Source organism: Salmo salar, chromosome ssa13, assembly GCF_905237065.1.
Source record: "Salmo salar chromosome ssa13, Ssal_v3.1, whole genome shotgun sequence".
Lineage (NCBI taxonomy): Eukaryota > Metazoa > Chordata > Actinopteri > Salmoniformes > Salmonidae > Salmo > Salmo salar.
Genome location: NC_059454.1, coordinates 41718677 through 41740525, shown reverse-complemented (window position 1 = coordinate 41740525; position 21849 = coordinate 41718677). Strand labels below are relative to the sequence as shown.

The window sequence follows — 21849 nt, the reverse complement described above, 5'->3', positions numbered from 1 at the left end:
CTAGCTTCTCCATAGAAGTCATGAAGGTTGTGAAATACTAAGCCTCTTTCCCTACCCCAGCAGACCTATTGATCCCTCCACATCCATTCCCTGCTACATCAGTCTATACTGGAAACTGACTGGCTGGATGGCTGGCTTGTTGACTGAAGGAGACTGCATGTGATTCAGTGGGCATGTTCTATTGGCTTCTATACAAGTGACACTTAGCAGTGAGGACGCTGCAGCGCCTACCTGTCCTTTCATCCAGGACAGCCCAGGGTCGAGACATTCCTAACCCTCCGCTCTCCTCCGTCAGTCTCTGCCTGGTCTGGAGACATGCCTGGACATGACCCTGTCCTAATCCACCACCTGGACAGTGCCACAAATGGCACCCTATTCCCTATGTGGTGCACTACTTCTGACCAGGTCCCGTATGGCTCTGGTCAAAAGTAGTGTGCTAGGGAATAGGGGTGCCATTTTCTGGAGCACAGTTTCCATGGGTTCGATGACATTCCACGGAGTCCGTTCCAGCCATTATTATGAGCCATCCTACCCTCAGCAGCCTCCACTGGTGTAGGCCGTTGTTTGCGGTCTCCGTAGAGAAAGGGGGGAGAGCCAGAGTGGTGAGCAAACAGACCCAAACACTGGCAGTATGTGCTAAACACACAGGAGGATTAACTAATAACAGTAGCAAACAGCCAGACTAGCTCATGTACGCATGCATACTAATGACTGTACACATGACTGGACAAAGCCAGCGATCACGTGATGCCAGTGGAGGCTGCTGAGGGGAGGATGGCTCATAATGACGTCTGGAACGGAGTGGCATCAAACACCTGGCAACCACGTTGGATGTATTTGATACCATTCCACCTCTTCTGCTCCAGCCATTACCACGAGCCCGTCCTCCCAAACGAAGGTGCCACCAACCTCCTGTGCGTGACACCGTTCATTCCTGTGCGGAGACTCAATAGCACATCGAAGCCAAAATGAAGTTGGTTAAGATGGCGTCTCGTGGAGCCGTACTGTGATATACGCAGTTTTGCTATTCCAGAAAGTGACGTTGCAGGCGAGCTCAGCACTGCCCCCTCTCACTGACCGGGGTACTGCTGGGTGCCATTAGCAACTCAATTACCCTTATACAGTTGCGGCCAAATATATTGTCACCCTTGCACTTTTCTTTAATAATTCCCCATTTCTTCTAAAATAAGTTGACAAAAAAAAAAACTGTTGGCCTTCACACCTTGTTATTGGATTTTCAACATTGCAGAACCAACTTTTGTAAAGTTAAGTTTACAATTTTTATTTAGAAAATAAAAAGACAAAAGTATTGGCACCCCAGAGCTAGTACTTGGTTGCACAGCCTATGGCCAAGCTAACTGCCAACAAATGCTCATTGTAGCTATAATGAGCTTGGTACACCTTTCTACGAGCACTCTTCAGATGACCACATTTCAGCTCTAGCCATAGGTCATGGATGTGATTCAGATCTGGACTCGGGCACTGGCCACTCCAGAACAGTCTAGCGTTTCATCATGAACCAATACAGGGTGCTTTTGATGTGCGTTTGGGGTCGTTGCCCTACTGGAAGACCCACAGCCTTCAACAGACAGATTATGGACACCGGGTTGAACATTTCATCAGATCTAGCACACAGTCAAGGCGTCCAGTCCCAAAGCAACGCCACAACGTTATCGAGCCTTACACACACACACACACACACACACACACACACACAACTTAGAACGTTCACGCGTACAGAAAAACACGAGCACTAATATTAACAGCATACAGGCTAATCTTTTGATTGTGTTAACTGACACCATTAGCCTATACTGCAAGGATCTGATCTTTTCTTCAACAATCCAGGAATGAACAGTGGTAAGGGGATGAGGCTAGTGGGTCAAAAACCCAGCTTTACAACACTGTACGGCCTAGTTCCTGACGAGCCAGATATACAGAGCAACGCCACCATAATGACAAGACAATAGACTCGAGCATACAAATTCCAGACTCGAGCATACAAATTCCAGACTCGAGCATACAAATTCCAGACTCGAGCATACAAATTCCAGACTCGAGCATACAAATTCCAGACTCGGGCATACAAATTCCAGACTCGAGCATACAAATTCCAGACTCGGGCATACAAATTCCAGACTCGGGCATACAAATTCCAGACTCGAGCATACAAATTCCAGACTCGAGCATACAAATTCCAGACTCGAGCATACAAATTCCAGACTCGAGCATACAAATTCCAGACTCGAGCATACAAATTCCAGACTCGAGCATACAAATTCCAGACTCGAGCATACAAATTCCAGACTCGAGCATACAAATTCCAGACTCGAGCATACAAATTCCAGACTCGAGCATACAAATTGACTTTTCAAAATCTCTTGCCTCAAGTAGGTTGCCGGTGCTTTCAATCGATTTTCTTTTCAAAATGACTTGGAATTTATTAATGGTCCCAGGTCTGTTGTGCCGTCTTGCCAATGACCATAAGAGCACAAACAGATCAGGGATCAGGCTATAAAGAAGAGCGTGCATAAATCATGGAGGGTTTCCATTGTGGAATGGGAGCAGAGAGGAGCACTAGGACACTACCCTGACCCGTTTCTCTTTCCCTGTCAATTAAACACTAGCGGGGAGATTATATGAGAGGCCATGCCCCCTAACTGGCCTCTTAAGTCCCCCGAGAGAGAGAGAGAGAGATAAAAGAGATAGAGAAAGAGCGAGAAAGAGAAAGAGCGAGAGCGAGAAAGAGAGCTGCCGGAAGTTCTTTAAATCTGCAGAGAAAAGCCTCAGCAGCCCAGTAACACAGAAGGCAGGGCAAAACCTGGCTATAACCCACTCCTCAACCTCCCACACCTAGCTCCACCATATTACCCTGTCAATCAAATGGATTGTACTGCGATAACTTCCTCCCTTGCCTGCCTCCTACTCTGGCTCCCTCACTCCCCTTGTCAACAACTTCTGGATAATTCTTTGAACACAGCGAATGACAGAAGTGCGCTTTGACACATCAGCACAAGGCTAGGGTCCACTTGGATTGCGCAAGCCGGCAGTTTGTTCAAGCCAACACTGGGATGCTTGTGAAATGGTGAGGCTTTTCATGAAATTGGGGGCTCACACACACACACACACACACACACACACACACACACACACAAACAACGTGGCAGCAGAAAGTTCTGGCAAACACACTGTCACTGGTGTGTGTGGTAGTCCATCCTCACGGGGACAGATGGACCAGTGTGCTCGACCGGGGACAGGCGCTGCGGGTCATGTCTCGATGACATCATCGGCGGAACGTTGTGCAAGGCAGGGAATCTGTCCCTTTAACCTACTTCACACAAATGTCACTTCAACTCTTATCTTCCCCCCATTTCTGCTCAATGTGTTCCTGCTAGAATTCTAGTAAGCCGAATTATGAACACATAAAACTAAAGCAGAATTATAAATGCATAAAACCCAAAAAAGAGAGGCCATATCTTTCTTTGTATACGATAGCTAGGACAGTGTGTACCTGCCAGTTCTAATGTGGACTGGTCTTTCCAGAGCCCGTTGGTGTTCTAGGATGTTGGTCCGCAGAGATCCGTTTGTTTGGCGTCAATATTTGTTGTTGGGAAACGCACCAAACCAACAACATGTCCCAGTATAATAGAAACACCAGGACATCAACATTTTTTGACTAATATCACTCAATCTCAGCTTTATGAATCCTCTGTTCTCGTCCTTTATCTCTCCAGTTCCCCCCCAAACTGTAATCTCTTCTCTTTTCCAATAAACACAGTCTTCCTCCATCAGCTGCTTTAATGAGATGGCCTCCGTTATCACAATGGCTCCTCTTCTCTCTGGGAAAAAAAATCATTAATTTATCAAATCAGGCCCTAGAGGCCCTAAATCAGTCCAGGCTCTGAGGCCACTTCCCCGGCTCAGGCTGGCAGAGCGGAGCATTTATCCAGACAGCCAACCAGGCCGACAGAAAGGAGGAGAATCCCATCATCAAATCGAATCCCTGATATTAATTAGAGCCATAGAGAGGACATTATTGAGGCTTCTCATTGTGGAACCAGACAAAAAGATAAGAGCCACACAGAGGGACAGACATTTTGTCGGTCTGAACTAGCCTCCTATTTCCTGGCCAAAAGTAATGCACTATATAGGGAATACGTTGTCATTTCGGACAGCTATTGAGTTCATAGTGTCGCATTGTGGAACTAGACAGAAAAGGAACACAGTCACTGGCTGCAACAGGATTGGCTGGCCCAATGTTCTGTAGGAACTAGGAAGGACCCCAGAAAGCTGCGCGCGGTGTGTGTGTGTGTGTGTGTGTGTTACCTCGACAGTGTGGCCCCTCGTCCCAGCCGTCAGTGCAGTCAGGGCTCCCATCACACAGCCTGCTCATGTGGATACACACATCTGTCCCCAGACACTCAAACTCATTGGCCGGACACCGGGACACTCTGTGTGGACCTGCAACACAAAAACACACAGCAGACAGACACACACATTAGTCCGAGATCAAATGTACCACAGGAATGAGAAAGTCGTAGGATGGCACTCTGCAAACACGACTACACTTACAAACATCAGCTCAAATGCATCCTCAAAACGAATCAGGGACTTCAAAAAAAAGCTGCCTTTTATTCCCCCCCCCCAAAAAAAGGCTGTGAGTGGAGGGTACATTTCCAAAGCCCGGCAGATGTTTAAAAATGTTTTCAAAAGACGAGCACATCTTTAAAAAGGGTAAATCAGAGTGTCACTCAGCCAGTCAGCCTCAGCCAGACTGCTATAGAGAAGTGTTTAGTGTTAAATAGGTCCTGCCAGGCTATAGCCTCACCATTCATTGGCCGTGCTGTGATAAGTAGTGGACTGACGGCAGTGTATTAGGCCGACAGGGCAGGAGCATCTAGTGGTTTGCGTTTCCTTTGTCAAGACTTAGGCCACACGCTGACTGTACAAAACAGCTCTGTATATTGCTTAAAGGTCTTTGTGTTGCCACTGCGCTGAGAGGATCTTAGAGCTCCTAGCTAGGCTGCTAGCTAGGGATTGGACAATGTTTTTTTGTTCTGCTCTTTAACTGAAAATAAACATGTCAACGCAGCTGTTCCCGCAAGCACACAGGGTAAGTTAGAATTCAAAACCACATCCCTAACAACGAATGTCAAAAAATGACGCTTGTTAGACGGGACCAAAGTCCTGTGTACAGGGAAACATACTGAATAAATAACTCCATTTCAGACAGGAAGCCTTTGTCATGAAACAAAAACAGTGACAAAGGAATATTGTATATTACAGTCAATGGTAAAGAATAGCAAGTGGTCTCTCTCTCTCTCTCTCTCTCTTCCTCTCCAGAAGAAACTAGGATTTCTCATCTGTCTCTCTCTATTTGCCCCCCCCTCAATTCAATTTAATGGGCATTATTAGCATGGGAAACATATGACTACATTGCCAAAGCAAGTGAAATAGATAAAACAAAAGTTAAATAAACAAAAAATGTACAGTAAACATTACACTCACAAAAGTTCAAAAATAATAAAGACATTTCAAATGTCATATGTCTATATACAGTGGTGTAACGATGTGCAAATAATTAAAGTACAAAAGGGAAACTAAATAAACATAGGTTGTATTTACAATGGTGTTTGTTCTTCACTGGTTGACCTTTTGTGGCAACAGGTCACAGATATTGCTGCTGTGATGGCACACTGGTATTTCAACCAATAGATATGGGAGTTTATCAAAATTGGATTTGTTTTTTCAAATTCTTGTGGGTCTGTGTAATCTGAGGGAAATATGGGTCTCTAATATGGTCATACATTTGGCAGGTCAGGAAGTGCAGCTCAGTTTCTACCTCATTTTGTGGACAGTGTGCACATAGCCCGTCTTCTCTTGAGAGCCAGGTCTGCCTAAGGCGGCCTTTCTCAATAGCAAGGCTATGCTCACTGAGTCTGTACATAGTCAAACATTTCCTTCATTTTGGGTCAGTCACAGTGGTCAGGTATTCTGCCACTGTGTACTCTCTTTGTAAGGCTAAATAGCATTCTAGTTTGCTCCGTTTTTTTGTAAAATCTTTCCAATGTGTCAAGTAATTATCTTTTTGTTTTCTCATGATTTGGTTAGGTCTAACTGTGTTGCTGTCCTGGAACTCTGTGGGGTCTTTTTGTGTTCGTGAACAGAGCCCCAGAACCAGCTTGCTTAGGGGGCTCTTCTCCAGGTGCATGTCTCGGTAGGTGATGTCTTTGTTAAGGAAGGTTTGGGAATCGCTTCCTTTTGTTGTAGAATTTAACGTCTCTTTTCTGGATTTTGATAATTAGCAGGTATCGGCCTAATTCTGCTCTGCATGCATTATTTGGTGTTTTACATTGTACACAGAGGATATATTTGCAGAATTCTGCATGCAGAGTCTCAATTTGGTGTTTGTCCCATTTTGTCAAATTCTTGGTTGGTGAGCGGACCCCAGACCTCACAACCATAAAGGGCAATGGGTTCTATAACTGATTCAAGTATTTTTGGCCAGATCCTAATTGGTATGTCAAATTTTACGTTCCTTTTGATGTCATAGAAGGCCCTTCTTGTCTTGTCTCTCAGATCATTCACAGCTTTGTGGAAGTTACATGTGGCGCTGATGTTTAGGCCGAGGTATGTATAGTTTGAGTGCTCAAGGGCAACGGTGTCTAGATGGAATTTGTATTCGTGGTCCTGGCGACTGGACCTTTTTTGGAACACCTTTATTTTTGTCTTACTAAGATTTACGGTCAGGGCCCAGGTCTGGCTGAATCTGTGCAGAAGATCTAGGTGCTGCTTTAGCCCCTCCTTGGTTGGGAACAGAAGCACCAGATCAGCAAACAGTGGACATTTGACTTCAGATTCTAGTAGGGTGAGGTCGGGTGCTGCAGTCTGTTCTAGTGCCCTCGCCAATTCATTGATATACATGTTGATGATGGTGAGGCTTAAGCTGCATCCCTGTCTCACCCCCTGGCCCTGTGGAAAGAAATTCATTTTTTTGCCAATTTAACTTCACACTTGTTATTTGTGTACATGGATTTTATAATGTGGTACGTACGTGTCGTCCCCCCCCAACACCCCTTTCCATCAATTTGTATAGCAGACTCGCATGCCAAATTTAGCCAAAAGTTTTTTGGAAATCAACAAAGCATGAGAAGACTTTGCCTTTGTTTTGGTTTGTTTGTCAATTAGGGTGTGCAGGGTGAATACGTGGTCTGTTATACAGTAATTTGGTAAAAAGCTGAGAATGAGGTTAAAAGAGTTTAAGTATAGCCAATTGGAATTTGTGGTCTGTATATGTTATCATTTAGCATACCATCAACCCCACAGGCCTTTTTGAGTTGGAGGGTTTGTATTTTGTCCTGTAGAGAGACAGCGAATGACAGAGTGAGCGAGAGATGAAAGAGAAAGCCTTGCCTCCTGTGCAGGAGAAGAAGAAAACATTAGCTTTGGAGTGTTTTACAAGGTTTGGATTTCATAAGAATAGTTGAAGGTTCTTAATGTGTTATTTTCTTGAGGTGAGGTCAAGTACAACCAGGTGTTTGAAGTTCTAACAAAAACTAACATCAGACTAGCCAAGCCTACTGCAGAGGGAAAGACCTGCATGGGGTAAAGTAGTATTAAAACGCCGTCTCCCCCCAAGGTAAATTCATTCTGAAGTCACAATGCAATAACAGATGCTTCTAAACAGATTATCTGTCATAGACAGTGGATAAAACACGCTTCAAGTGCCCGAGGACATCACTAGTATCCAGTTTGAAATGCATCCTTTTCATTTACGAGCCGTTACGACTTACAGCCACCACAGAAACATCTACGTAGACTGTGCTCTACTTCAGCATAGTACTACACCTGGCTCAGCACCAGTGCCGCAGGTACCAGAGCCTTTAGATAGAATGAAATACCTCAATAGTATTTGAATGAAGACGCAGTTCTACCACAGTAATGCGCCGAGCTCAGCAATGGAACAGCAAGTGGTCTTAGTTAGACATAATAAAATAGCTCAATATAAATCTCTGCAAGTAGATTAGCCACTCCAGGGGACTGCCTCATACCCAGACGTCCGACCATCTTGTCCTCTCAAAGCTCCTGCTTTACATTCAATCAACTCTGAGCCATTTCACAATTAACTGCAGGATATGGAATAAACTAGCAAGCCCATAGAATGGATCTGTTTGGCAACACTCCAAACCAGGTGCAGGACACATTGTTGATTTACTGTTGTCCCAAACAGTTGTCCATTGAAATCAAAAGGAAAAGAATGGCCTAGGAAAAACTAGATATAGCAGGTAATAAAAATGTCAAAACCCTTTCTAAGCCCGAAAGGTCTGCGTAAGACATAAGAGTTGCAGGAGGAAAGTAAACAGAGAGGAATTTAATAGCAGGGAGCGGGACACAAGGCAATCATACCGGATTACACAGTGGCTTTAAGATGAGGATAATAAATGATGGCCTCTGGCCTGTCTGTTACAGTCTGGGAAGTTGTTGGCTGTCTATTGAGTGACACAGACCAACTCTCCCACACCACACAGGCAACGGCTGCCTAGTGACTTCCTTCTTGATCTGTCAGTGGCACCGGTCAGCACATTGCTGTGCAGCACAGTCAAAGGGAGACTGATCGAGAGCTTCCGGCCTTGCCTTCTGCCGACTCGGTCTCTATAAAAACACAATTCTGGTTCAAAGCCAAGACAAGCATTTCCTACAACATTCTCGCGATGAAAAACAGCTATATTCCTTATAACAACCCGGTATCAATTAGCATAATGTGATCCCTGCGACTATTTTCTCTCTGAATGTTGTAAGGCTCATGCTTCTTAATGAACAACTGTTACAGATGAGAAAGTATAGAAAATACAACAGACAGGGGAGTGCAGTGTGATCACTGCACAATACACATTGTTTTATTCACAACCCATTTCTGTAACTAATTATTCTCCATTCCATTCCAATAGCATAAAGTCGTGCGCGTGTGTGCGCGTGTGTGCGCGTGCGCACGGGGCAGCCTGATCCTTGGAGAAAGACAAAAGGGGTGAGTCAGAACAAGGTATGGAGCCGATTGTAGCAGTATGCAGGGCTTCATGCATTGAGAGCTACTGAGATAAATTACATCTCCAATACCCCTGACTGCTCCCAATGAGGGATAATTACAGCAATCGAATGAACTCCCTCATCACCTAAAGTGATGATACTAAATGGAAGGGGAGGGAATCCTCGCTGTTTCTTTAGGGATGTTAATGACTATGGTCTATAGATCCAGTCTAAAGTGAGGATATCTGTTTCATTCCATGCATCTCTTTGTTCCAGATTCAGATGTGATCCAGGTGTGAGATGAGACTAGGCTAAACTATACCTTCCCCCTAACCACCTCAGACTCTTTCACTTCCTTCTGTCACCTCAACCAACCCCTACTACACCCCCCTACCCCTCGTCCCCCTTCCCCAGCCAGTGTGGTTACATAAACACCATAAATAGTGATCCCCGGTCGCGCTTTTTTCCTCAGTATAAAGGCCTGGGTTTATTCCCGTCCTTCAGGGGTCCGTGGCTCCACTGCCAGGTCTCTGACTCCCATTCAGACTGCTGTCAACTGTAATGAACATGTACCTCAGGCAGGGTCAAAGGCCTGGCTAGTGACTACACCGGAACCAGAGGCAACGTCCCAAATAGCTCCCTACTCCCTACATAAAAAGACACCACATTTGACTGAAGTAGTGCACTATAAAAAGGAAATATGGTGCCATTTGAGACGCATTAACAGTGTACCATAGAGTAACTACTCAGTACAAACATATGGGTGGTCTGCCCTGTCTGACCCTACAGTACCAGACCTATAAACACAGCTCTCGTAGAGAACTTACACACCGAGGACACTTGCCTACCGGAACGAATGAAATCCTCCGTGGTGCCAAATCCAGACATATGGAGGTGACATTTAACTAATACGTCCAGTGATCACAACTGTCAGAGAGGGCATAGGCTCCTGCAAAACACTGTTATAACTCTTCCGACAAAGTGATTTTGTCTGAGATGGGGGATTACATAAACATAGTATTTTCAACAACATTATATTCAATTCTGTAAACTCTCTCCCAGACTCCCACCTCGTCTGAATTAATAAATAGCAGGACAGCATTTTATAAATGTTTCATATCTCCAGAGGTTGTTATAAAGGCAGGATATCATGAGGATCTCTCTACGAACATATTGTCAGACTTTTCTTTACAACTTCAGATACAACAAAAACAGTCCCTTTGAATATCTCCTAAAATAGCATTGGGGGTGATAGTGGTGAGTCATCCTCTGTTCTCTTTTCCTGGCTGGCTGACTAACATGTCTGAAAGGTAGGGGAAAAAACTAAAAACACAGCGGCAATTACACAAGAGAAAAGACTGGAGAAATTAGATTTGAGGACGAGAGAACAGAGGCTTGCTTGCTATGTCTAGATAGTCAGCATGGGTGTAGAGTGGAGAGAGAGATAGAGGGAGAGGCGAGGCGGAGGGAGAAGCGGGGGGGGGGGGATGTGTGTGTGTTATAAGATAGCACCAGAAGAGACAGAGGGAAGACAGAAGCGCTGCCTGTCTGGCGTGAGAAAGCCCTGTATTCTCTGGCTACTGACAGGCCTTGGAGGGTGAAGGAGCACCGGTCTGAGGGATTTACAGGGCTTTGCTCCTTCCTCTGTGGAAGTTTGTGTGCGTGTGCGCGTGTGTGCCTGGAAGCATCTGCACCTGCTGCCCCTCCAACCTCTACAGCAGCCCCTGCTAACGGGACAATGAGCACACACACGCACACACACGATGGGCAACTGGAGAGACCCTCCCCCTGCCTCGAACAGTACAAGACCATCTCTCTCTAAAGGGATTATTTTTGCTTTAGAATGCAAACCCACTTCCTGAATGCTGAATACTACTGTGCGTCCCAAATCACACCATACCCCCCATATAGTGCACTACTTTTCACCAGAGGCCTATGGGTCCTGGTCAAAAGTAGTGCACTAAATAGGGACCAGGGTGTCAATTGGGACACAGTCCTAATCGGGTCGTTTTCTGTTGTATAAAAGACCCGTTTCCCCTCGGATAAGCCATTCCGACACTCCTTTAGTTCACAGACGTTTCCTCCACTGGTGCCTCCATCCCTCCACCGTTTCTCCCCACCACTCCTACATCCCCACCACTCCTACATCCCCACCACTCCTACATCCCCACCACTCCTACATCCCCACCACTCCTACATCCCACACGTCTCAGCCCTGTGTGGCTCAGCTGAATGTGGGTTCCATTCCCATGGGGGACCAGTACAAACAAAATATGAACATGTATGCACTCACTACTGTATATCGCTCTGGATAAGAGCGTCTGCTAAATGACGAAAAATGTCCACCATTCCCTCCAACCCTCTGCTCTTTCCTTCTTCCCAGGGGGAAGAGTCAGCCGATGCATGACAGACAGACGGCTCAGACAAACGGGGGCCACACACAGACACACAGCCTCCAGTCGGGGCTCAAGTGCACAAGATGTACAGATAACCTTGATGTGTGGCCTTGCCGCCTGGGGCCTGGCTAGCTGTGGCCTGGCTAGCTGGGGCCTGGCTAGCTCGGGAAGCTTCGGGGAGCTGATAACTCAATCACCCAGCTCTCCTCGGAAGCTTCAGGCTACAGCATCCTCCATAACCATCCACCTCCAATGGGGCAGTGAGATTGTGTGTGTGGGACTGTAATAATACCACAGTATGGACACATCACTCCTCTCTGAGCATCTTTATCCTGTACAGGCACAGACCCATCAGCTGTCATTGTCAATATTACATTCCATCTGTCCAGGCTGTCATTCCACTAGAACAATTACGTAGAGATATAAGCAGAGATGGAGCTTTTGAGGGGGTCAGCTAGGTGACTTTAGGGAGGTAGTGGTTGTCTTGGAGCACGGTGCCCCCAAAGGAACAAGGAGGGGTTGGTATTTCAGAGGGCTAGAGTGCCTCAATAGAACTATAGGGAGTGGCTGGAAGTTAACAAGTGCTAATTGACTATAGTTTTCCAGCTCATTTTCTCCCACTGACTCAATAGAAGCTGTTAACATACCTTCTGAATACAAAGGCAAAGCGATTTACATGATTCAAACGCATCTCGAGCAGCCCATCTTGGACATTAGCATGCTAAACGGCGAAAAGGGCATGGAGAAAGTTGAACACAGAACTGCGGGGAAGGGTAGTAAATCGTTGCATAAAGTGGCTTAGGTTGGATCAATCAAAGAGGGAGAGAGGTTCTCATCTGAAGAAAAGAGAAAGTGCTTACTTACTACAGAGGCCCATTCAAACATCTGGTCCCAGTTGCTGCATTTCTGAACCAAACCACAATGAATGTGGCTCTGGCATGGCATCACAAGCACCTAATTGCACACAGACTTACAGACGGTTTTTCTTCCGAGTACTTTGCAGAGATCTCAAAACTAGCTGGAACCACCATGATGACATAGCAACTTGCATTGTAAAAAAAGAAAAAAGAAGCTGAACACTTGAATGTCCGCAGTAGGGTTTATACCAGCAGTATGTACCTCACGAACAACGGCAGAAATACATTTCAACAGCGTGTTTGGTTCCTTGTATAAAATGCTTACAAAAAGACGCAGCAGTCCTCAATTATGATTCGGTCGGATGTCATTCACGCAAAACACTTTTGTAAGCGTTTGGCCCATCCGCTTACATCAGAAAATAACAGAATCGAGCTCCGGACCTGTAAAACGTCCTAACCTCATAGTCCATTACACTACAGTATAAACCATTATCCACACAACAGAAAGAAACTGGAAGAAAAGCACGGAAATAAATACATTGGGAAATGCATAAGTGGGTATACGCTGACGGTGCGCTATAGCCAAACAGTATATATTACAGCGAGGGAGAGACAGGGGAGCACACTGTAGTTTCACCCAATGAATTTATGTTTGATTTTTGATACTCGCCTACCTGAAATAGATTCACTTCTTCTCTCAAAACACAAAGACATGCACTCAAAACACACCCACCTTCCTACCCCACTTCATCAACCCAGTGTGTTGTAAGAGTGCATAAAGTACGTGGATCCCTGGTTGATCCTTTGGTTTCGCTCTTCCTGTTCCTGTCTTCCTGTACTGTGCCATTAGAGGGGATTCCTGAGGTAAGACAGACCCGTTATGTAATGATCTGCTACAAACTTCAAGGAGAAGACAACTTTGTACGCCCCCAGACACACAATCTCCCCATCACAACAGATTCACTTACCGTACATTAGATGAATAATGTGCAGTTTAAATAAATGTTTAGACAAAAAAAAAAAGCCTTTAGAATCACAAAAGGAAGAATACAGCGAGGAACATGACTCATTGTAGTTCAGGCCTGAAGGCTGGTGTCACTGTGGGCCACTTCCTGAGCCCTGGCTGAGCTGAAGGACACTTGAGGTGAAGTCTTATGTTTCTAAACAATAGGAAGCATGCAGTGTTGCACTGCATGGAGGGAGCCCACAGAGAGGGGTTTATAGGGTCACACCTGGAGACACAGGCCTGTACACGCAACGGGCTGATGGTTGTCTGGGAGCATTGACGCTCTGGGAGGGAGGAGGAAAGCGCGAGAGAAAGAGACCGAGACGGAGGGAGAAAGAGAGGGAGAGACAAAGAAAAAAAAGAGAGCGATACAGAGACGGAGAGAGAAAGAGGGGGGATCCTGATTACGGGCCCTGTACCTGGCAACCTGCCAACCTCCTGGCCTCCCCCCTCCTAAAAACGGCCCCAGACCATCAAGGTGACCGCTGACCCCCCCGCTCCTCCTAACAAGGCTGTAAGAGAGAATGCCCTACAGTGACTCCCACCATCAACAACCATCACCACTACTGTATGCCAGAGCCCTATGTTAGCTTACAACCTCTCGTTCCTGCCTCACTAGCTCTGTCTGCGTCAGATCTGGGTTTAGATGGTATTTGTTTTGCTACAAAACACTTTAACTGTGCTTGATTGAGCTTACCCGGCACAATGGAACCAACAGAATAGTCCCAAATGTGTAAAGACTGCCCATCTGGCAAACAGACAGGCTCAATCAAACACTCAAAATTATTTGAAAGAAAGCCAATACTATTTGAACCGATGTCTGTCTGAGTCTGTCTTTACCCCCCTTGGGATGATTACAGTGTAGGTAAATGACAGTGCAATAATGGCAATTACAACCCCAGACAGACAGACAGAGTGAGACAGACAGAACAGCAGTGGAGCACTGCTATCTTCCTGTAGGTTTAGTTCCTGGGCAGGTTCCCAGGGTTGTGGATCAAAACACAATGATCGTCACCAGACAAACCCGCACGCTTTCCGTTAAAAATCCCCCTCCGCCTGCTATTAAGATGGCCTGCAGGTGAATTTATGGTGATGGTTTTGCTGCAAGGACTATCATTTGGATTACTAGTGGTGGTATTTATGGGAAATCCGGCGCGTTAGTGCTTGTAGTTAAATACACAACCACTACGACTGTGATATGTGGTTGTCCCGCCTAGCTATCTTCAAATGAATGCACCAACTGTCAGTCGCCCTGGATAAGAGCGTCTGCTAAATGACTCAATGTTAAAGCCATGATGGTTTTAGTTAAGTGGTCGTTGTGTAGGGGTTAGTGGGTGTAATGTTCAGCATATGAGCGCTTGGATTCATATAGCCTGGTCCCAGATCTGTTTGTGCTGTAAAGTCAACTCCTATGTGACAATGACTACAGGAGTTGTCAAGGCAACAAACAGATGTGGGGTCCAGGCTATTGGTTTTGTGTGTGTGAGTGTGAGTGTGAGTGTGAGAGTGAGAGTGAGTGAGAGAGAGAGAAGCAGGGGGTTCCTTGTTGCTTTATTTCAGTGAGTGGAGCGGCATTTTCCTGATGATATATTGACCTACTTAAAGAAATAAGCAAGGCCCACATTGGCAGACAGGCTCGCCTGCTCAGTCCCAGCGTCTGATTTACAGTACAATCACTGAGTACAGCACCAGGGTGATCCGGCAGAGAGAGAGAGAGGTTGAACGACAGCCAGACGACAGGAGATAGGCAGGCAGGCAGGCAGGGAGGGAGAGAGAAGGGGGAGATGGAATAATGATGGCATCTGATCTATGGATAGAAATATAGAACAGCAGAAACAGGGGGGAGAGGGAAGGGGAGAGAGATAGATACTAAGAGGGAGGGAGAGGGAACGAAAAAATGAGAGAGAGCGAGAGAGATCAGACACCATAATTCTTCTATGGATAGAAAAATGTAACAACAACACGACAAGGGAGAGAGAGAGAGGGAGAAATAAGAAAAAGGGAGCAAGAGAAAAATAGAGAGAGAGAAGTGTGTGTGCAAATTGAAAATACCTTGGGACACAATCTGCTAGTTAGTAATTAACTGGAACGGGTTATAATGCTGTAATTACAGTACTCTGATTCCCGACAACACACCCACTTGATTGTACTTTGGTCACGGGGGAGGCATGTCAAAACCAAACTATTGGGAAAGAGCAGGGAGTTGTGTTTACACCCCCTGACGTTTGAACTAAAAGCTCTGTGTAGAAAGCCAGATCTCTGTAAAAGAGACTGAGTGTCTGAGTGTGTTCGTAGAGACAGAGTTAAACCTTTACATTCAGTAGGCAACTAAATGTTCCACTTTTGGAACAAAAACAACGAACGCCTTGAACTCCTTTTAAATACATAGGTTTGTTTACCCCCCCCCCCCCCCCATCACCTTTACGGTGTGAGTCCAGTATGGGCACCCTAGAGTTACTGCCCCCACAGAGCAACAGTCACTAGCCAGGAGGTTGGCAGCCATCATGCCTGATCCCTGCCACTCATTGTCATGTTTGGCTTGACAACCACCCCGATGGCGTAGAGCACAAACAGATCTGGGACCAGGCTAACCAGTCATTCCTGGGTTGATACTCTGTGTATTTTACTCCTAGTGTTCCTTTGTTATTCGTTTTTAACTCTGCATCGTAGGGAAGGGCTGGTGAGCAAGCATTTCTCAGTAAATTCTACACCTGTCGTATTCGGCACGTGTGACAAATACAATTTGATTTGAGTTATCCGTAGGCCGTCATTGTAAATAACAATTTGTTCTTAACTGACTTGCCTAGTTAAATAAAAGGTTAATTATTATTATTATTTTTTTTTATCTGTCCTGTTCTGTTCTATTGCTGTTCTGGCATCTCCACTGCGGTTTTATTTTCCTGGAAAAGGAGAGTCAACAGAGAACGTTCAACCTGTCTAAGAGAGAGAAAATCTACACAGACCGCTGAGTTGATGATATAACCACATATCTGTCCTGCTCGTCAGCCTAGTATAGAATTCTGGACATCCCCACTGACTGCCTCCACAGAGCCTAGTCACCCCTGGGTTGATAAGTGGTTGATATGTGGTAATATCGCTCCTGTTTTGGGGCTCTGGGCCAGACCCTCAGTTACTCATCTCCATATGGTGTTGGAGTATTTATCGAGAGAGAGAGAGGCCTCATTGTTTACAGCCTGTTAGGCCGAGTGGCTCTCATGTTGTTGGCTTTAAAGTAGGGAAGACGGAGAGAACGGCCAAGGCCGACCTGAACACTGCAGTAGCACTCGGACCTGGGTTCAAATAGGATTTGAAAGATTGCGCCTACTTAATGCCTGCTTGAAGAGTGAAATGAATAGTAAAAGACATTAAACTCCTGAAAGACTCAACTGCACCCCTCCCTCCATCAGTTAGGCTACAAAGCAATTGGATGTAAGTGAAATGTCCATACCACTTATGTAATTTGTCCACATAGACAATGCAGTGTTTCATCTGACTGAAGAGGACTGTGTGGCGAGCAGTGTTTCAGCCACCGGCAGCTCATCAAGATCAGTTCAGGTCAATTAAACCCTTCATAGTTACTACTGTTCCTTCAGCCTCTGTTGAACTGAAAAGAAACTCCAGCACACCGGCGATCATGATGTCTGCCGATTTAAAAACGGAGCTGTATGCCAACGTTTCTATTGAAACCTGGCTCTGATCTAGTGTTTGAAATGACTATCAACGTAATAAGTCTGAAGGGTCACACTTTATTTGGATAGTCCTGATAGTATGACCCATCTGTAGAGCCTCTACAAACTAGCTGTTGATAAGCACCCGCTTCCTAAAGTTACGGTTACGTTCGGGGTTTAAAATAAGCGTAAGCGTTAAGGTTCATTTCCGGGATAACGTTAGTAGCATCAGCTGTCAGAGCAGTTTACCGATCACTGCACCTGTACACAGCCCATCTGTAAATAGCCCACTCAACTACCTCATCCCCATATAGTTTTTTTGTTTGTTGCTCTTTTGCACCCCAGTATCTCTACTTGCACATCATCATCTGCACATCTATCACTCCAGTGTTAATGCCAAAATTGTAATTATTTCGCCACTATGGCCTATTTATTGCATTACCTCCCTAATCTTACTAGATTTGCACACACTGTATATAGATTATTCTATTGTGTTATTGACTGTACGTTTGTTTATTCCATGTGTAACTCTGTGTTGTTTGTGTCACACTGCTTTGCTTTATCTTGGCCAGGTCGCAGTTGTAAATGAGAACTTGTTCTCAACTGGCCTACCTGGTTAAATAAAGGTAAAATAAAAATAAAAAAAGGTAAAGAGTTGAAACGTTACTGATCTACAGATGGACTATCCAAATAATGTGTCACCCTCGGAAGCTCTACATCAAAACAGATTTACTGTGCCTTGAGAAATCAGCCAGTGTAGGTTTTTTGGCATAGGATTTAATTCAACATTTTTTCCCAATAACTCAGTGAAAGTCAGAGGTAACATTAACATCATGTGCAAGCTGACCTTTCTCGAGTAGATTCATCCATTAAAAGGAGGAGTCTGAGAGTGTTAGCTTGGCATGAAGGACGACGGAGAGGAGAGTGAAGGGGGTTGGAGACTAGACTGTCTAGGCAAGACAAGAAGGACAGGGAGTTGGTAGTGTGTGTGTGTATGTTTAGACTAGAGGAGAACCGGGAGTTAGGAGGAGTGTCAGTCAGGCTACACGTTATTAAAGACCCAGTTAGCACCGGAGGAGGAATGGAGAAACCTGCTGCTTTTCTTTTACAACCTTTTCCATTTAGGGGGTGAAATCAGACCTGGGTTCAACTAGTATGTGTTTCCTTTCAAACACTTCACTTCAAAACACTAGATGGAACTATTCCATATTATTTAAGGATTAGTCCATTGGTCCCATTGCTCCAACCAAGCTCAATCATATGCAGCTTGACCAATGGGAGAAAAAAAGAAGGAAGTGGAGGAGAGAGTATTTTGCACTATTGAACTGTGACTCTTTTTAGTTTATCTCCAGAAAACACATTTTAACTCAGACTGAGGCAACCAACATTTGGAAGAAAAAAGGTTGGTCTGGGTGTCCAATGTACTCATTGAACTGCCAGATATTGGCAATCTAGAGAGGGATATAGGATACAGCTTGTATCAGATTAGCTTGGACTGTCTCGCCAACTTTAATGACCATTGTCACGCCAATGACCACAGGAGTTGGCAAGGCAGCACAAACACATCTGGAACTAGGCTAGGATAGGCTACAAGAGAATTTGACAGAGAACCTGCTGACCTATCCATGGATGGGAGACACATTCAAGCTCAGCAACAATGATATGCAGCAATATAAAGTTCCCTTTCTCAATTTCAACACCAACATTAATGTTTTATTTATCTATTAATGCAACAGAAAATATTTATTGCACTAAGCCATTTCATACATTTGGGATCCAAAAGGCCCATCTGTGAGTACTTAACAGTATTTTTCTCCAGCAATAACAAACGACATCATTCTGGGTGTCAGCCACTTGTAGGGCCCTATAAAATCTGCATTGAGGGGAGAACGCGGACAGAATCACAGAATCCAGACATTAAAACCGAATTCAACAACATTCAAACGTTTATTGAACTTCGTAACAAATCAACTAAATATTTGTAACTTATTAGAAAATGCATTACTTGCCCAAGTTAATAATAAGACATGAACAAAACGCATCAGTAATTTATTTTCATGTAACGTTCTATAACAGCACAGGAATACCCGTCTGTGTTTGTGTTATATATATATATAACCAGGTAGGCTAGTTGAGAACAAGTTCTCATTCACAACTGCGACCTGGCCAAGATAAAGCAAAGCAGTGCGACACAAACAACAACACAGAGTTACACATGGAATAACAAGCGTACAGTCAATAACACAATAGGGGGAAAAAGAAAGTCTATATACAGTGTGTGCAAATGGAGTGAGGAGGTAAGGCAATAAATAGGCCATAGTAGCGCAGTAATTACAGTTTAGCAAATTAACACTGGAGTGATAGATGAACAGATGATGTGCAAGTAGAAATACTGGTGTGCAAATAAGCAGAAAAGTAAATAAAAACAATTTGGGGATGAGGTAGGTAGATTGGGTGGGCTATCTAGAGCTGCAGCGATCGGTTAGATGCTCAGATAGCCGATGTTTAAAGTTAGTGAGGGAAATAGAAGTCTCCAGCTTCAGCGATTTTTGAAATTCGTTCCAGTCATTGGCAGCAGAGAACTGGAAGGAAAGGCGGCCAAAAGGGGTGTTGGCTTTGGTGACAACCAGTGAGATATACCTGCTGGAGCGCGTGCTACGAGTGGGTGTTGTTATCATGACCAGTGAGCTGAGATAAGGTGGAGCTTTACCAAGCATAGACTTATAGATGACCTGGAGCCAGTGGGTCTGGCGATGAATATGTAGCGAGGGCCAGCCGACTACAGCATACAGGTCGCAGTGGGTGGTATAACAGGCTTTGGTGACAAAACAGATGGCACTGATAGACTGCATCCAATTTGCTGAGTAGTGTGTTGGAGGCTATTTTGTAAATGACGTCGCCAAAGTCGAGGATCGGTAGGATGGTCAATTTTACGAGGGTATGTTTGGCGGCGTGAGTGATTGAGGCTTTGTTGCGAAATAGGAAGCCGATTCTAGATTTAATTTTGGATTGGAGATGTTTAATATGAGTCTGGAAGGAGAGTTTACAGTCTAGCCAGACACCTAGGTATTTGTAGTTGTCCACATATTCTAAGTCAGAACCGTCCAGAGTAGAGGTCGACCGATTAAATCGGAATGGCCGATTAATTAGGGCCGATTTCAAGTTTTCATAACAATCAGTAATCGGTATTTTTGGCCACCGATTTGACGATGTTATTTTTTTTTTAAATTATTATTATTTTTATTTTTTAACACACCTTTATTTAACTAGGCAAGTCAGATTAAGAACACATTCTTATTTTCAATGACGGCCTAGGAACGGGGGTTAACTGCCTTGTTCAGGGGGGATTCGGGGATTCGTTTTTGCAACCTTCGGGTTACTAGTCCAACGCTCTAACCACCTGCCTTACATTGCACTCCACGAGGAGCCTGCATGGCAGGCTGACTACCTGTTACGCGAGGGCAGCAAGAAGCCAAGCTAAGTTGCTAGCTAGCATGAAACTTATTTTATAAAAAAACTATCAATCTTAACATAATCACTAGTTAACTACACATGGTTGATGATATTACTAGTTTATCTAACGTGTCCTGCGTTGCATATAATCGATGCGGTGCCTGTTAATTTCTCATCGAATCACAGCCTACTTCAACAAACGGGTGTTGATTTAACAAGCGCATTTGCGAAAAAAGCACCGTCGTTGCACCAATATACCTAACCATAAACATCAATGCCTTTCTTTAAAACCAATACACAAGTATATTTTTAAACCTGCATATTTAGTTAATATTGCCTGCTAACATGAAATTGTGTCACTTATCTTGCGTTCATTGCACGCAGTCAGGGTATATGCAACAGTTTGGGCCACCTGGCTCGTTGCGAACTAATTTGCCAGAATTGTACGTAATTATGACATAACATTGAAGGTTGTGCAATGTAACAGGAATATTTTGACTTAGGGATGCCACCCGTTAGATAAAACACGGAACGGTTCCGTATTTCACTGAAAAAAAAAAAGTTTTGTTTTCGAGATGATAGTTTCCGGATTCGACCATATTAATGACCTAAGGCTCGTATTTGTGTGTGTTTATTATATTATAATTAAGTCTATGATTTGATAGAGCAGTCTGACTAAGCGGTGGTAGGCACCAGCATGCTCGTAAGCATTCATTCAAACAGCACTTTTGTGCGTTTTGCCAGCAGCTCTTCGCTGTGCTTCAAGCTGTTAATGACTTCAAGCCGGGTGGGTATAATTTGTGTAACGTTCCAACAGGAATCTATTCCAAAAACTTTGTAAATAACAAGGTTGCCAAAAAACAACGCATACAAAGTTTTATAGCGGCAGAATAAGATACCGGGTAGGGAGTGGTCTATTTCATTGCGTTTTTCACTCATCACGTTTATTCCGAAAAATGTCTGTCCTCACTCTGGTTGCCTATGGACAAACATTAAGAATAAGCTATGTGGTGAGTTGATGCCTATTCGGCAGCTAGTTAGCTAGGTTTGTATGCGTTGCTACTTTGTATGCATTGTTGGTTGGCAACCTTTTACTTTACGTTTTTTTAGAACAGATTCCTGTTGGAACGTTTCACAAATTATACCCACCCCTTCAAGCCTATCAACTCCCAAGATTAGGCTGGTGTAACCGATGTGAAATGGCTAGCTAGTTAGAGGGGTGCGCGCTAATAGCGTTTCAAACGTCACTCGCTCTGAGACTTGGAGTAGTTGTTCCCCTTGCTCTGCACGGGTAACGCTGCTTCGAGGGTGGCTGTTGTCGATGTGTTCCTGGTTCGAGCCCAGGTAGGAGAGAGGTGAGGGACGGAAGCTATACTGTTACACTGGCAATACTAAAGTGCCTATAAGAACATCCAATAGTCAAAGGTATATGAAATACAAATCGT

At 44.6% G+C, this 21849-nt stretch overlaps 1 protein-coding gene across 2 annotated transcripts in view; it reads right to left on the bottom strand.

Moving 5' to 3' along the window:
- Positions 1-21849, bottom strand: part of LOC106567057 (low-density lipoprotein receptor-related protein 1) — a 139393-nt gene that overhangs the window by 80686 nt on the left and 36858 nt on the right. For both annotated transcript variants that reach the window (XM_014135894.2, XM_014135895.2), the window contains exon 3: positions 4327-4461. In XM_014135894.2, coding sequence (XP_013991369.1) covers positions 4327-4461 — 135 coding nt within the window. The remainder of the gene's footprint in view (positions 1-4326; positions 4462-21849) is intronic.